At 40.1% G+C, this 16,842-nt stretch overlaps 1 protein-coding gene across 2 annotated transcripts in view; it reads left to right on the forward strand.

Annotated features, from left to right (window-relative positions):
- Window positions 1-16,842, forward strand: part of SP1 (Sp1 transcription factor) — a 38,300-nt gene extending 21,458 nt beyond the window's left edge. For both annotated transcript variants that reach the window (XM_040234274.1, XM_040234275.1), the window contains exons 4-6: window positions 7,910-8,078; window positions 10,817-11,016; window positions 11,407-16,842. In XM_040234274.1, coding sequence (XP_040090208.1) covers window positions 7,910-8,078; window positions 10,817-11,016; window positions 11,407-11,720 — 683 coding nt within the window. In that variant the 3' untranslated portion in view covers window positions 11,721-16,842. The remainder of the gene's footprint in view (window positions 1-7,909; window positions 8,079-10,816; window positions 11,017-11,406) is intronic.

Here is a 16,842-nt window from a genome sequence, read left to right on the forward strand (position 1 = left end):
TGGGAGGGAAACAACATTAAAATTCACATTTAACCTTTCTTTCATTTTCTTAATATATAGTGATTTGTTGAGCACCTCCTAAGTGCCAGGAACAGTGCTAGGTAATGTCAGTAGTTATCTCCGTATCCTTTTTGCCAGTGAAGGCTCAGAGAAGTTCCTTGGCAGAAAGTGATGAAACCAGGAGTCATACCTAGGTTTGTCCAGTTGTACCATGTACAGTGCATGTAATGGCCCTTATTCATTTTAATCATCAGAGGCTCTCAGTAATTTAAAATGTCAGTTGTTGAATATGAACAGTTAGAATTAATTGTGTTCATCTGTTTTGTTTTGTTTTTTTTTTTTTGACTCTACTGCTTGGTGTGTGGGATCTTAGTTCCCTGACCAGGGATCGAACCTGTGCCCCCTGCATTGGAAGTGTGGGGTCTTAACCACTGGACCGTCAGTTCATCTAAAGTGCGTGTTAACTTTTTTTCACCGTGCCACACTGCTTGCAGTTCTTTGACCAAGGAGTGAACACGGGCCCTGAGCAGTGAGAGTACAGAGTCCTAACCCCTGATCTCCAGGGAATTCCCAACTTGGTTCTCTTAACCTTTGTGTTCCTCCTCCACAGCTTTCCTCTGGTATATATTAATATATATTTGAATGAATTTTATTTTATTTTAAAATTTGTTTACTTGGCTACGGCAAGTCTTCATTGCAGCACTTGGATTTTTGGTCTTCCATATTCGTTGAGGCATGCAGGATCTTTAGTTGTGGTATTCAGACTGTTGGTTGAGGTATGCAAACTCTTAGATACAGCATATGGATCTAGTTCCCTGACCAGGAATGGAACCTGGGCCCCCTGCATTGGGAACTCAGAGTCTTAGCCACTGGACCACCAGGGAATTCCCTAAATGAATTTTAAATCATAACAATCTGAATAATAATAGGTAATTATAGTTAGTTTGGGAGGGATGTTAAAGTGAATCCCCTTTCCCAGGATATCAGTATGGTGAGAGCTGGGAGGAAAGGTAAGACAATTCTTGCTCATTTCTTTGTCTTGAAAAACAGTTTTCACTATGGAATGATGTTGACAGAGATGGGAAGTAGATGAAAGTCTTGGAATTTACAAGAACTTCACTATTATACTAAAAATCAAATTTCAAATCCTTGGTTTTCTTGGAGATAAAAAATAGGGAAATCTGTAGCTTTGGAATCATGATGGTTGATGGAAAGACATCTGAATTATAGTTTTTTAAATGGTTGCATTTCAAATTTGTGCATATACTGCACATCCATGCCCATCTTTGTTTCTTCTTGGAGGGTGGGCTTTTAAAACATCTATCACTTAGTTACAGTGACATCTACTGGTGAAAGCCTTTGCCATCTTTGTGTAGATTGCCCTGTACTTAAGGAATTAAGGGACTCCCTGGTAGCTCAGCTGGTACACTCCACCTGTAATGCAGGAGACCCTGGTTCAATTCCTGGGTCGGGAAGATCCCCTTGGAGAAGGGATAGGCTACCCACTCCAGTATTCTGGGGTTTCTCTGGTGGCTCAGCTGGTAAAGAATCTGCCTGCAATACAGGAGACCTGGGTTCGATCTGTGGGTTGGGAAGATCCCCTGCAGAAGTGAATGCCTACCCACTCAAGTATTCTGGCCTGGAGATTTCCATCAAATGTATAGTCCATGGGGTCACAAAGAGTCAGACAGGACTGAGCGACTTTCACTTTCACTAAGGAATTATCTTCATACTTTTTGAACACTGTTAATATACCAAAAAATGAGAAGATGCATAGACTAATTTTTTTCCTGCTGTATAGGTGTTTTTAATGATAAAAGTTACAGAGTTATACTATAGAAAATAGGAGAAAGAGAAAGGGGAAAAAAACAAACTAATAGCACTGCCCATTGCAGTCACCGATTTGGTGTGACCAAGTTGCTCTACTTGATATAAATTTTAATGTATGCGTTTTTTAGCATAACTTTCTTAGTATGCCTGTAATATGTTTCTTGGTTTGTTCAGTAATAATGTAGCATAAGCATTTTTTTAGATTGTTGTATATATAGCCCTATCATTAAAGAATAATATAGTATAAGCATTTATTCTGAGTTCAATTAATCATAATTTTGCTGACTGCCTAGTAGTCCATCTGGTTACTTGGAACAGTTTATTTACATTTTAATCCATTTCTTGTATTGCTGTTGTAAATCATTTGATGACTGTCTCTTCAGATGACTCCTTCCATGTGTTTGCTAAGTTGCCTCATCGTGTCTGACTCTTTGCAGCCCTGTGGACTGCAGCCTGCCAGGCTCCTCTGTCCATAGGATCCTCCAGGCAAGAATACCGGAGTGGGTTGCCATTTCCTCTTCCAGGGGGTCTTCCCGACCCAGGGATCAGGTCTTCTGCATTGGCACACAAGTTCTTTACCACTAGCGCCACCTGGGAAGCCTGACATTTTCCATAGTTGGATTTTTTTCAGTGATGAGCATTTTTATGTACTCTGACCTTTCCCCAAATAAATCGTTGTTGTTGGCTGTGCTGGGTCTTTGTTGCGGTGTGCAGGCTTAGTTGTTCTCCAGCGTTTGGGACCTTAGCTCCTCCACCGGGGATCAAACCCATGTCCCCCGCATTGGAAAATGGACTCTTAATTACTGGACCATTCGGGAAGTCCCATTAATCCTAAATACTTTTTTACCCATGCCTTTTTCTTTACTGGAACCACTGCCCTACTTTAGACTTTTATTACCTCTCGTTATTATCAAATGGAATAACCAGTATATTCCATTTTTTCCCTTCCAACACTCTCCCTCCCAACTCTTAATACTTCTCTTAATAGAGTGTTTTATTATCACTTTATTGTACAAATTATAGGACAGATATTATATTTGTTGGTTTCATTTTGTGTCTTCCCAAGTGAGATAATGAAGCTGGGAAGCTCCTCGATGGCCAGGATTATATAGAAGTCTCTCCAGAGCTTAATATAGTGTCTGGCACATGTCCTTATTTGTTGGGTTAAATATTAGTCACATCTTAAAGACATGTCCTATATTGCCAGTGTGCCCTACACACATAGGAAATGTGCTGTTTCCTGGCTGATGTATGAAAGTGCTTATCTGTCCATACTTTCTCTACCATCACCTTTAAAAAAAATCAGTCATTTAAATATCTGTCTTGCATCTAATAATATCATCTGTTTTGAAGTTCATCTTTTCACCTACATCCTCCCTCTATTCCACCACCATCCCACACTCCACTACATTCCTTATGCTACTCGTAGACTTCCCTTTGCCTGGAACTACCCTTCCCTTGCCAACATTCTTCACTTGGCTAACTCCTGTGCATTTTTTAAAGTTCGGCCTAAATCTCTGTTCCTTTAGGAAACAAGCCTTTTCTGAAATTCTAAACTGGAGAAATTACCCTTTTCAGTTCTGGAAAATCTTGGAATGGCTTTTAGTATAAGGTTTATATCATTATTTTGAAATTATCTGTTTCTCTCTTCTCTAGTGAACTGCAAGCTCTTCTGCAGTGAAAACTATTTCTTTGAATCTTCAGAGCTTAGTGTAGTACCTGGATCAGTAGACAGTAAATAATTGATAAACACTTTTACAGATTGCAGTTAACGAGTCCACATGGCATTGTAGGGATAAGGTCTTAAGGAAGTTTGTATATAGGAAACCCTATAAATGATCATTTATACATGTCTATGGGTATAAAATATGCTATAATGATTAACAGGAAATATTTAATGTGTAATTAAGTTTAGAAGCAAGATATATATATATATGTGAATTTTTATAGAGCATAACTTAACTGATGAATTAGCAAGGGCTTGCATTCTGGAACAGAAGGAAATTAAATTTCTGGTGCCCATTCTTCATTCTTTTTAAAATTTTCATTTATTTATTTTTGGCTGCACTCGGTCTTTGTTTCTCCACTCAGGCTGCATCGAGGGGGGCTGCTCTTTATTGCAGTGCTCGGACTCCTGTACTTGCAGCACACAGGCTCGGTAGTTGGGGCACACTGGCTTAGTTGCTCTGTAGCACGTGGGGTCTTTCCAGACCAGGGATCGAACCCATGTACCCTGCACTGGCAAATGGATTCCTCTACACTGTACCACCAGGGAAATCCTACACTGTGGAGGTTTTTATTTCTTGATTTGGAGCCTTATTCTGATTACCTTGTTTCTCATATATTGTTATCAGTATTCTGTTTCAACATAGCTGAAAAGACACAAACATTTTGTGGTCTGAGATATTCTTCTTTGAGTTAAATCTGTTGTGTAAAATGAAACATTGAGAAAACCCAGTGTGTGCTTAATATAGGTATCCTTCTAAAGTTTAGTCTTACTGTATTAATACTTAACGAATTAAAGAACACAATGTTCCCAAAGTCATTTCAGAAAGCAGATAAATAAGGAAGTGTATGGGAACCACCCTTCTGGAAATTATTGAGAAGCTTCTTATTTCATCTTATTTTAGTGTTACCCAAGTTTTTTTTCTCAGAGAAGACTAGGGTGTTTGACTTGCTAGGTGGTGGTCTTGAAAGTTCGTAACTTCAGCACACTTCTTCACTTTGAGGAAACTAAAAAAGTGCGTAACTGCCATGGATATTTCAGAAACTGCTGCTAGAGGCAACCACTGAGTTGGGCAAGACTGTCATTAAGCTGTGCCTTTGGTTTACTAGTTAGTTTAATCATGGAAAGGAAAATCTTTAATTTATTTCATTGCTTAACCAGTACCACATTTTAAGATAAAACTGTTCTTATTCTAAAACTGTTATTAAAGAGGCAGGAAACAGATTCTGGTCTGATGTTGATACTCTTTTGACATTTTATCCCTTCTTTTTGTTAAATGAAATTAAAAATTGTTCATTCTATTTAACCCCATTCTCAATTTTCTTAGTTTGAAAAAAATTGAAATCATTGTAGGGGTCCAGGAGGATATTAATTTTTGACTGTCCATTTTGTAAGAGTTGAAAGAGGGATAGAGATTTAGTTTTAGTAGTTCTGATATCTAAGTATTTTATTCTTAAAGTGAAGTTGCTCAGTCGTGTCTGACTCTTTGTGACCCCATGGACTGTAGCCCACCAAGCTCCTCCATCCATGGGATTCTCCAGGCAAGAACACTGGAGTGAGTTGCCATTTCCTTCTCCAGGGGATCTTCCTAACCCAGGGATCAAACCTGGGTCTCCCGCGTTGTAGGCAGACACTTTACTGTCTGAGCCACCAGGGAAGTCCATTTTATTCTTATGTTTCAATAAAATGGAGAAAGGTTTGCTTCTTTTGAGTTGATTGGGGCAAGGGAGAACTTTGAGGATAAGTTGCTTCTCAAATTTTAATGGAGTTAGTTTAGCTTGAAAAATAGATCAAAGAAGATGATTTGCTTATATGCACCACAACTTTATCTTGTTTCTAAAGACCTATTATAGATAGTTGGATCTATAGTTCTATAAATTTCTCTTCTGAAGGTAATTTTTGGTAGGTAACCATTGGCAGTACTAACTAGAATCCTACCTTATCTGCTGGGCTGTTAGGGCTTATTTTAAAGGATAAATTCTCCATCCCCACTAGGGGGAGTTTCCACTTGGCCGCACATAATTTTTAAGCAGAATGAACTATTGGCGTATCTTGTTCTGTGATTTCTCACTGTGTTTTTCCACAGGGTATTTCCCCAGTAGAGATCGATGCAGAGTACTGAATGTGTGCTGTGTGGCAGCCCAGTGTTTCCTGGGTTATGCTCAGCAACGTCCATATTTGTTTTTCACAGTAACTTTATGAGATCAATAATATTTCATCCCAACTTTACTGATGGGGAAATTGATAACCAGAGAAGTTATTTGATCATTACCAAAAAAGCTAATCGTACGTAGTGCAGGGACTCATATCTAGGGTCTGTCTTACTTCTAAACTGGTTTTTAACTTGTGCTCCAGTACTTCCCAGTTTTCATTCTGCCAGTATCATGGAAATCTCAAAATATTCAAATTAAGTTTATTTTACTATGGTAAGCTGGTGCTGGGAAGTGGTAGAGTGAGAAAGCACAGGGAGAGCTGCTCATTAGCTGCTGTGACTCAGAATCATGGTGATTAGCTGAAAAGAGTTGCAGTGAGGTACACAAGTCAAGAGCCTAGGTTTCTAGATGTTTATTTAGTTTCTACCCCATTTATTTAGTTTCCTTCTTTATAAAATAGATAAAGCAGGCCAGTTCAACACTCTCCATTTATTAGAATCTTAAGTATGGATATAGAGTTTTTAACTTATTTGCAAAATGCTTTCATAGGTGAATGCTTATAGATAGTAGATTTGAAAGCTGGAGAAGAATGTTAGCTATTCCTTTAAACCATTGTTTCTGTCTATTGGCCTAGAGCAGTGTTTGAAATGTCAAATGCGACCCATTAGTAACTCATAAAATCAATATACTGGGTCATGACCAGCATTAAGGAAAAAAAAAAATAGAGTCTAGAAAATTTTAGAATACACTGCTTAACATAAGGATAGACACTTTCGTGAAACTACTGTTTCAATTATATATATATGTACTAGATTACATTGTCAAATATATATATTTTTATTGTATGGTGCAAGTTTGAAAAGCTTGAAAAACACTGTCCTGGAACTTTGTAGAATTTATCTATTTTAATTTTACCAGGAGAGAAATTATAGTGAATTTAAGACAAATTTATCTTTAAAAGGAAATGACATCAACTAACAGAATGTATGTATGGTGTTTTCTTCTTTTTTGTAGCATTCTGAAAAGCATCTAATCCCAAACCAAAACCTTCCTGGCATGTATATAGCTAGCTACGCAGAATTAACTTCGAGGACTTGCCTGGTGGTCAAGACTCTGTATTTCCGCTGCAGGGGGCTTGGGTTTGATCCCCGGCTAGGGAACTAAGATCCCACATGCTGCTCCGCATGGCCAAAAAAAAAAAGGATTAACTTTCACCTCAGCTCTTTCATTTTCTCTGTATGTCAAAATTTATAATATGCACGTACTGTTTCCTGCTGAATATTCAGAACAGTTTTTTGCTCATTTCAGGAAGTTTCCCCTTTCTGGTTTTGAATAGTTTCTGGTTTAGAGTCCCGTAAAGTCTTATTTTTAGTCACTTCCATTTTGTTGGTTCCATAATACATTAGCTCTGGGAGTGAGTAAGAGATTTGTTGTAACCTCTTTCTATAACAGTGTGTAACTTTATCTCATTCTTTTTAATGCACATATAGTAGTCCACATAAGTTTATTGTAATTTACTTAACTAGTTCAGCAGTGGTGTACATTTTGATTTTTTTCCAGTTTTTTGTTATAAGGCTGCAGAAAATGTTACTGTCACGTATGTTTGTGTTCTCATGGATATATCCATAGGACACTGTGATTGAAAGTGAAATTTCTTTGAAGATGTGCACTTAAATTTTTAATGATATTGCCACATTGGCCTTCAAAAGATCATACAGGGAGTTCCCTGGCAGTCCAGTGCTTAGGACTCTGCACTTTCACTGCCAAGGGCGCAGGTTCAGTCCCTGGTTGGGAAACTAAGGTCCCGCAAGCTACACAGCTCAGGTGTACCCTCCCCCCCAAAAAAAGCTTGTGCTGATTTCTCACCACCTGCCACTGAGCCATCTGGGAAGCCCTGTATCTTTGCTGGCACTGTGCATTGTTAGAGTCTTAACTTTTTAACCTGGTAGGTTAGAACAGTCATAAAAGTCAAATAGAATTGTGTTTTAAAATTTGAGACTGAGCATGTTTTCATAGACTTATTGTTTCTTTGTCTCTGCAGTGCTGATTTTTGAGATTTCAAGTACAGGCAATATCAGTGAAGGTGACTTCAAAGTTTTGAAGAAATGGTGCTGTAAAAGTCAAGGGTCACTGTGGCTGTGATGATACCTGTGGCTATGATGACCTTCCCACCTTGACCCTTGTACTCTCTTAATTTCAGGTGATCATGGAGCTCAGCTTGGCCTCCATGGGGCTGGTGGTGATGGAATACATGATGACCCAACAGGTGGAGAGGAAGGAGAGAACAGTCCAGATCCCCAACCCCAAGCTGGTCGGAGGACCCGGCGGGAAGCATGCACCTGCCCCTACTGTAAAGATAGTGAAGGAAGGTAAGTTGATTCAGCTGGTCTCTTTAAGAGTGTAAGGATAAAAAATTAGTAGATTAGGAGGGAAAAATAAGTGGGGTTTTTTGTTGGTTTTGTTTTAACTTTAAGACTTGGCAGGGTTACACAGGGATCAGAGATAGTATAGTGCATTTGGTTAGGCCACATGTGGTCTTGGTTCCAACTCTGGTCCCTTCATCAACTCTTAGACCTTGGACCTTCAGAGATGCCTGCTTTCTGTTAGAAACAAGGAAGTCACATGGAGCCAGATGGTCAAATGAGTGTTGCTTTATGTCTGTTTTGAGATGTTTGTTTTTACTCTTTAAAAAAATTCTATTGGTGAGATGGTTTTAACAAGATAGCTTATAAAACAGCCTGGCAAAGAAACGAAAACATACCTACTGTAATGATTATTTTATAGTGACTGTGTGAAAATCATGAGTTTGTTTTTTTTTCCCCCTCAAAATAGATAAAAACTACTTATTCTGGGTAGAAAATTCTTCAATCAAATAATCTAATATCTCCTACAAAACAGACTTCTGATAGATTTTCACATTAGTGTACTGGCTATACAATATTATCTCTGAAGAGTTCCAGGTTATTTCCTTTTTCTTCAAGTCACTGACTTTGAAAGAGAATAGAAAGTCGTATAGGTTTTTAATTGCCTTTGAAAAAAGTCTGTTAAAGTTTTGCCCCATTAAAAATAAGCACAGGGGACTTCCCTGGTGATCCAGTGGTTAAGAAACTGCCTTGCAGTGCAGGGGACTCAGCTTGATTCCTGGTCAGGTAACTAAGGTCCCACATGCTGCCAAGCAACTGTGCTTACACGCTACAGCTAGAGAGTCCATATGTCGCAATGAAAGATCCTACGTGCTGCAGCTAAGACCTGACACAGCTGAGTAAATAAATAAATACTAAAATAATAATAATAATAATAATAATAATATGCACAGAGTTTCCCTGGTGGCTCAGTGGTAAAGGCAGGAGACACAGGTTCAGTCCTTGATCTCGGCGGATCCCATATGCTGCAGAGCAGCTAAGCTTGGGTGCCACAGCTGTTGAGCCTGTGCCCTTGAGCCCCGGGCCCTGGAATACGAAAAGCCACTGCAGCTGGGGAGAAGCCCCTGCGCATTGCAGCTAGAACCTCCCCACAGCAGCGAAGAGCCAGCACAGCCAAAGTAAAGAAATTACATTGTTTTTAAAAAGAACTTAAAAAAATAAGCACAAAAATAAGAAATGTACCAAAACAAAAAACAATTTGAATTCTTTGTAGGTTACCCTACATTATGGGAAAAACCTGAATCAAAAACACTTGAGTACATGGACTTCCCAGGTGGTCCAGTGGTTAAGATTCCACACTTACACTGTAGGGAGCATGGGTTCGATCCCTGGTCGGGGAACTAAGACCCTACATGCTGCATAGCACCCCCAAAAAATTAATTAAAAGGGGAAAAAAGCTCTTGAGTACAGTAGAGTTTCCCTCTCACAAAGCTTCAAGTGGATTTAAGTTTTTGAAAGAAATTCTGTGATTTCTACCTAAGTGTGATTTCATTTCTGTTATGTTTTTTTTTTTTTTTTCCTGCTCCTCTGCTAATGTGTGCTGTTAAAACCCAAGGCAAATCTCTTTTGGAAATCTCCATAGTGCCCACTAATGGATCACACATGGTACAAATTGGTTTGGCAAAAACATTTCAGAACTGATTTCCTGAGAGGAGCTTAGGATTTGCTCCATATAGGGAAATCTTTTTTTTTTTTTTTTAACATACCTTGAATTAGTTACGGTCCTTTTTTCCCCTTTTTAATTTTTTTCCATCCCATCTTCTTCCACTGATGTCTCTCATAGTACTCTTATCTTTTCAGCTTTTAATCTTTGCCTTTTGGCTCTTGACCTTTAAAGTTCTCCACCAAATGCTTAATGGAGAGACCTTTCGTTCACTAATAAGTTCCCAGTCAAAAATATCACATCACCATATTCACAGTGGCTCCCATGGAAAATGCGTGTATTGAGACTTAACGTCCAGAAAAATACAGGAAAATGCCTCATAGATTTCGCAAGTCACCTTGAAAATGACATCACGCATTGGAATTGACTATAAAGATTTAGCTGTTGATATTAAAAGTGAAGGCTTTTGGGAATTCCCTTGTGGTCCAGTAGTTAAGACTCTGGACGTTCACTGCAGGGGGCACAAGTTTGGTTCCTGATCCAGGGACTAAGATCCTGCATGCCATAAACAAATTTAAAAAAATAAAATGCAGGCATTTGTGTGTGTGTGTGTGTTGAGAAGTCTTTTTCCTTTTTGTAAAGTGTACATATCTAAGTGCACATTTTGATGTTTATTTATTTATTTATAGCTACACTAGGTCTTTGTTGCCCTGTGGGCTTTCTTTTGTTGTGATTGGGGGCTACTCTTTGCTGTGGTGCACCGGCTTCTCCTTGCAGTGGCTTCTCTTGTTGCATTGCACGGGCTGTAGGGCCCGCAGGCTTCAACAGTTGCAGCCCCTGGGCTCTAGAGCACAGGCTCAGTAGTTGTGGCACGTGGACTTAGTTGCTCCGTGGCATGTGGGATCTTCCCTGAACTGGTATCGAACCTATGTCTCCTAGGTTGACAGGCAGATTCCTTTTTTTTTTTTTTTTAATAAAAACTTGGATTAGTTTTGAGTGGGTCCAGTAATTACTATGGATACTTTATGACTCTAATTTTGTCTCTAAAATGAACAAAGAATAATTGTGTTTTCACTTCCAGGGGCTCTGGGGATCCTGGCAAGAAGAAACAGCACATTTGTCACATGCAAGGCTGTGGCAAAGTATATGGCAAGACCTCACACCTACGGGCACACTTGCGCTGGCATACAGGCGAGAGGCCTTTCATGTGTACCTGGTCATTCTGTGGGAAACGCTTCACACGTTCAGATGAGTTACAGAGGCACAAACGCACACACACAGGTGAGCGGGAACTTAGGAAGGGAGAGGTAGTAATGGGCCAGAATGAAAAGACAAAATATACCTTGGAAGTAACTAAAATTTCTAAGCAACTTATGTTTGAAATTGAATGTATGGATCATAAATGGCATTGGAGTTAATCTGAAATCCATAAGAAATAAGGGTTCTGAAGGTCCTATCTTACTTTTCTGCTATCCTTTCTGAGGACTCTCTAATCTTTACTTTTTTTTCCCCCCAAAAGACAACAGATAATCACCAGAATTTTCTTGTTTTTAATCACCTTTTAAGATTAGTCTTATTCTGCCTTATATAGTTTGAAGCTAATGAACTGAACAAGGTACCCCTACTTCCTAAGATGTGATTGTCTCATCTTCTTACTCTTCCTTTACCTAGGTGAGAAGAAATTTGCCTGCCCTGAGTGTCCCAAGCGCTTCATGAGGAGTGACCACCTGTCAAAGCATATCAAGACCCACCAGAATAAGAAGGGAGGCCCGGGTGTAGCCCTGAGTGTGGGCACTTTGCCCCTGGACAGCGGGGCAGGTTCAGAAGGCAGTGGTACTGCCACCCCTTCAGCCCTTATTACCACCAACATGGTAGCCATGGAGGCCATTTGTCCGGAGGGTATTGCCCGTCTTGCCAACAGTGGCATCAATGTCATGCAGGTGGCAGATCTGCAGTCCATTAATATCAGTGGCAATGGCTTCTGAGATCAGGCACCTGGGGCCAGAGACATATGGGCCATACCCATCAACCCTGGGATGCAAGGTAGCATGGGTCCAAGAGATGTGTGGGAGAGTGAGCCATGAGGCATTAAAAATGCATGGTGGTGGGAGGAATTGGGGGTGGGATACAAAAGAAGAGATGGGGTCCTGGCACCCACCTGTATCATCAGTACCTTCTTCAAGTGGGAAACATAGTGAAAATTCTGTTGGTGCCACCTTTGATGAGCATTTGTTTGACCCCAAACAGTTTCTTAACACTTCTTACCCCAGCCTCCCCTTCCTGCATTCCCTTCTCAGCTCCCCCATGATGGATCCCCCCCTTTCCTAAAGCCATCATGCCTTGATAAATATATATGATCATTGAAATACTTTTTAACAAAAACAGATTCTATATTATATATATATATATAAAAGATATATAGAGATGCATTTGCAGGGGTTGGCTGGGAGGAGGAAGGAGACCATTCTGTGACCAAAATACCTTGGTCATTTTTTTATATTGCCTTATTTCCTTATGGCTGAGCCTTGTTGTGACACATCAAGATTTTCTATAGATGTTGTCTTGGCTTCCCACCAGATTAAGCATTTATATGCTCTGCTTTTAGTTTATATATACATACATACATAATGTTTTCCTTTCTTAATTTTGTCTTTTAATTTGGGATCAGCTTCTTGCACTCTTTCCCTGACTTAACCCTTTCTGTCTCCCCTTCTCTCACCTGATCACTTCATGTTTTGTTTTTGGTAGTGGTCCCTGGATGAGGCACTTCTGTCATTTTTTAATAAAGTCCTTAGTCCCAGCAGCAGAATGGAGAAGCCTTGAAGCTCAGGCGAATGCTTGAGGTAGCTGTGAAGAGAGTGTTCAAAATACTACTGACGCAGGCACCCTTTTGGTGCTGGAGAGTCAAAGGCACCTCTCTCTTCATTAGCTGCTCTAAGCATCAGGAATCAGAAGTCTTTCTATGGAATTGTACAAGAGACCTTTGAAAGTTATAGTCTGGGATCAGTTTGTCCAAACTGTGAAAAGATGGTCAAATAATAGGTAGGAGCTTTCAATAGGAAAATGATGTGCTCAGAAGTGGAAGTGACTCAAGTAGTTCAGTTCAGGAGTTAGTGGAGTATTTGGACCTTTGTGCAACTGTCTTCCAAGGTAGCTCTAAGCTTTGATGTGTGGGCTTCTGAGTTCACGTTCTGAAAGGAAATACACTTCCTCTTTTGAACATCTCCAGTAGTTGATTTCCCATTATGTTATTATGGAGCGTCAGCCAGTGACTGTTCTGGATTTCCATTCTGCAGAACTCCAGAGCATGGATCAGTGGCAAGGCAGTGGTTCTTTGATCTTTCCCCTTAGCTCTTCCTAGGGTGGCTCCTGAGGGGAAAGGAAGCACTCATGATCATGGGAATGGTAGCCCAGAACAAAAAGAAATCTTGTCTTACCACTGTGGCTTATAGGGGAGACCAGGGAAAACCATCCTGCTTTTCTCCATGGCCTGATTCCTGAAGAGACTGATCCAAAAATTACAGCGGCAGGGAACTCTTAGTGCATTTGGCACTGAGATTTAAATGCAACCAGAGTTGTCCTCAAGGCCCAGCCATTAAAACATTGTCTCTCTTGACTTTCTGGTACCTCGTCAGAGAGCTTTTCACTGTGAGGAAGTGTGGAAATGGCTGTGTGTATGTGTGTAATCTGTTAGATTGGGGATAGGTTTTCTGTTAGCCAATACTATAAGAGACCTGCAATAAAAAATTACCCTAATCTGATAGAAAGTGAAGTGTTTGTGTATGACCGTGTGTGAATGTGTGTTCGTGCTTGTATATATCTACACACAGATGAGAAATTATATTTGAAATTGTTGGAAAATAAATCAAATTCAGATCAAAATGCCTTTCAGGCCCATTACCTAGAAATCTATCTTAAAACCTGGGTATGTTCCTGAGGTCATTGCTTTGCTTTTGCTAAACTAGTTACAATTATGAATGGGGGATATTCTACTGCACTTTTAAAAGAAGAAACTATTTTTGTGTTTGAAAGTGAAACCAACATCCAGATCTATAGCAGAGTCCTAATTCCTCTCATAATTCTATTTACCTTGACTATAAATAGATGATGCCATGATTCTACTATATATTTTATATAAAATCTGTCCAAATTAGGGTTTGGGTAAGTTTGTGGTGTTGTTTAACCTGAAATACAATAACTGTTAATATTCTAAACAAAAGCTCACTCCATTTGGTCCTTTCTCTGCAGACTTAATAGTGTTTTTGACACAGAAGCTATTGCAAGGAACTTTCCCCTTATCAAATTGCATTAATACTGAAGTAAAAGTTATCTGCCCAGTCACTTATCACACCCTTTGTTCCCACTGAAAGGCAGAACTCTGAACATGTTATTTTATATCTGTAATCATGTACATAGGCATCTTCTGGAGGAAAGGGGCAAGATAACTCACTGGAGTGTGCAGTGTTTTGATAGAACATTTCAAGGAATGGAATCTTCCCCAGAATGAAATTACTAGATGTAATCTAGCTTAATGATGCTGAAGCTTATACACTTTCAGGTTATTTGATGATGGTTTTCTCTGGGATGGAACGCTGGTTTACCCCCAGCTCTTGGCACAAGCAAATTTATATCCAGTTCTTTCCACTTGTCCTAGTTCCTTCTCACCAAGGAAGCTCAAGATTCAGTATCTTGTTTGGCCCTAAAACGAAAGCCACTACTGCTTTTGTCTCCCAGCAGCAGTAAGTCACTCAGTCTTTTCCACATTCCTTGAGTCAGGAGCTTATTGCTGAAAGTCCCTTTTCCTGAACTTTTTGCCGGAAGAAATTAGTGTAACTGACAGGCATATTGATTCTAATTTTTTTTTTTCACAAGTTGCTCCTTTATGTAACTTTCTAATGACCAAACCTTGTGGGGTTGGGGGTGCCCAGAGAAGTGATATATTATTTCCTTGTCCTTTCAGGTTGCCCATTCACATGTATCTGCTTATCATTTGATTGTCTCACTTTTTACCCAGAGCAGTAACAACCCACATCGTCTTCCTTCAGGGACTTCTCAGCGGGCACCCTGTTTATGGGTGCCATGTAGAATGCAGTTTAACAGACATTTCTAAGAATTCAGAATAGAACTCTTGATCCCAGAATGTATAGACTGAAGTGTTGGGTAAAGATTATGACTGGGGGAGGATTAGAGACAAAGGCTGTAAATTACTATGGCTGATTGGTTGATTTCTACTATATACATATATATATTTTTGCTTTTGTATATCCTATATAGGAAACTAAGCATTGTATTTTTTTTTAACAAATCTGAGGAAGCACTATGAACTGCAGATGTTTGACTTTCAGAATATATTTTGTATTGTTAATATCTTCACATTGTGTGAATACTGGAAGCTGCAGATCTTTGCTAGGATGCAATAAATTTATACACTTTTTGAGGGGTTCTTCTGGGGGTATTAATCAGGCCCCTGTTTTGCTTTGGGGGAGCTCTGGTGCTAAAGTTTTCATTCAGTTTTAAGTACCCTGATGCCTTTTGGACCTTGGGATCAGATCAAAGGAGTTCTGATCCAGGTACCAAGGAAAATGAGGATAGTCTAGCTGCCTCAAGTGAGGGGCCCTTTGCATAGCTCTCCTTCCCCCTATTCAAGTACCCTCTTGGAGTTGGGAGGAGGAATGTGAAATCTCAGAGTTTCATCTCCCTTAGAAGAGAGCCAGTAACTTATTGTGCAAGGATGAAAGGTGGCAGCAGTAGCTTTGGGGAAAGGGAGGAGGATATGGCACTTCTCCAACCCCGGAAAACATTGCTTTTGAAAACTGCTGATAAACTGTGGGTAGGTTATTACTTTTGTTAGGAGCCTGTGTGCTCTGCGGTGCCTCTCTTGGCTCTACTCCTGGGGTACAGACCTCATCTAGGAGGATGAGGAGACCAGCTTTGAGGTTGACCTGTTTCTTTTCTTTGTCTGTCTTCCCTAAACACCAGCTCCCAGGAGGACATTAAGCAGCCTTAAGCTTAAATTCCTACTCCCTCTTGCCAATTTAGCTCACTTGCCTTAGATCGGAGTCTGGGAAAGGGGGAAAAAAATGGGAGTCCCTGGTTTCATTCACCTCCTAGGTCTTCTCCAGTTTGATTTCCCCAAACCCAGAAAGATTGCCTCCACAATGTTCATATGAGGGAAACGAATATCTTGTCCCATTTTCTCCCTTCCTCATTATCGCAACTCCAGCCTGCCTTGTCCCTGCTGAGCAAGAAGAGGCATGATCCATCCCTCAATTCCCTTTAATATCCAAAACAGCAACAATAACAACATAAATAGGGCTAAAGTGAGGCTGCTGTGGGTGGTGAGGACCTTGTTGATACCTCTCCTGGGGGGAGTGTTTTCTTTTCCTCACCTTCAGGAATTACACTGTGCCTTCTCTACAGAGGAATGGGATTCTCTACCCAGCCCCCCGTTTTCCTAGCAGCTGCTCTTGAACAGTGTGCACAAGGGCAAGTATTCATATTTCTGATCACGCCTTTCTCCCAGTGGCATCCCATAGCTCTCACTTGGAATCTAAGGCGCAAAGATTTTGGGGAAAGTTGGGGAAAATATGCTGAGATTGGTCTGAGGAAACTCCTTCTACACATACCAATGGCAGCTGCCCTAGGGCCTGCTTCCTCTTCCAGAGTCTGTCCTCCTCTGGGAGGAAGGGGCAGTGCTCCGGTCTCTGGTGCCTAAAACAAGTTTATTTCTCTCTCTCAACACTGGCAGTAACCAGTCTCCATACCACTGTTGCCTTTTTAAACTTCTTAATAATCTCGTGCTGTGTGTGTCATTGGTTTCAATCCGATTATCACCTGGGCTGTGGGGAAATACTTTTAAATGCTCTCTCATCTTTCTTGCTCTTTTCCCCCTTTGATCTTGTGTATGTATGATGCTAATCTCTTGTCTTAGTTTCTTCCTGCTCTTTTGTATCTTACTTTCTTGTCTCTCCCCTGCCTTTTGTCTCTGGGTGTTTTGGGGCTTTTTTTTTTTTTTTTTTTTTTTTTGCCTTTTTGTACAAAGATTAGTTCAATGTAGTCTGTAGCTCCTTTGTAAACCAATTAAAAAAAAAGTTTTTTTAATAAAAA

The sequence above is a fragment of the Oryx dammah genome, unplaced genomic scaffold (assembly GCF_014754425.2).
Source record: "Oryx dammah isolate SB20612 unplaced genomic scaffold, SCBI_Odam_1.1 HiC_scaffold_29, whole genome shotgun sequence".
Classification (NCBI taxonomy): Eukaryota; Metazoa; Chordata; class Mammalia; order Artiodactyla; family Bovidae; genus Oryx; species Oryx dammah.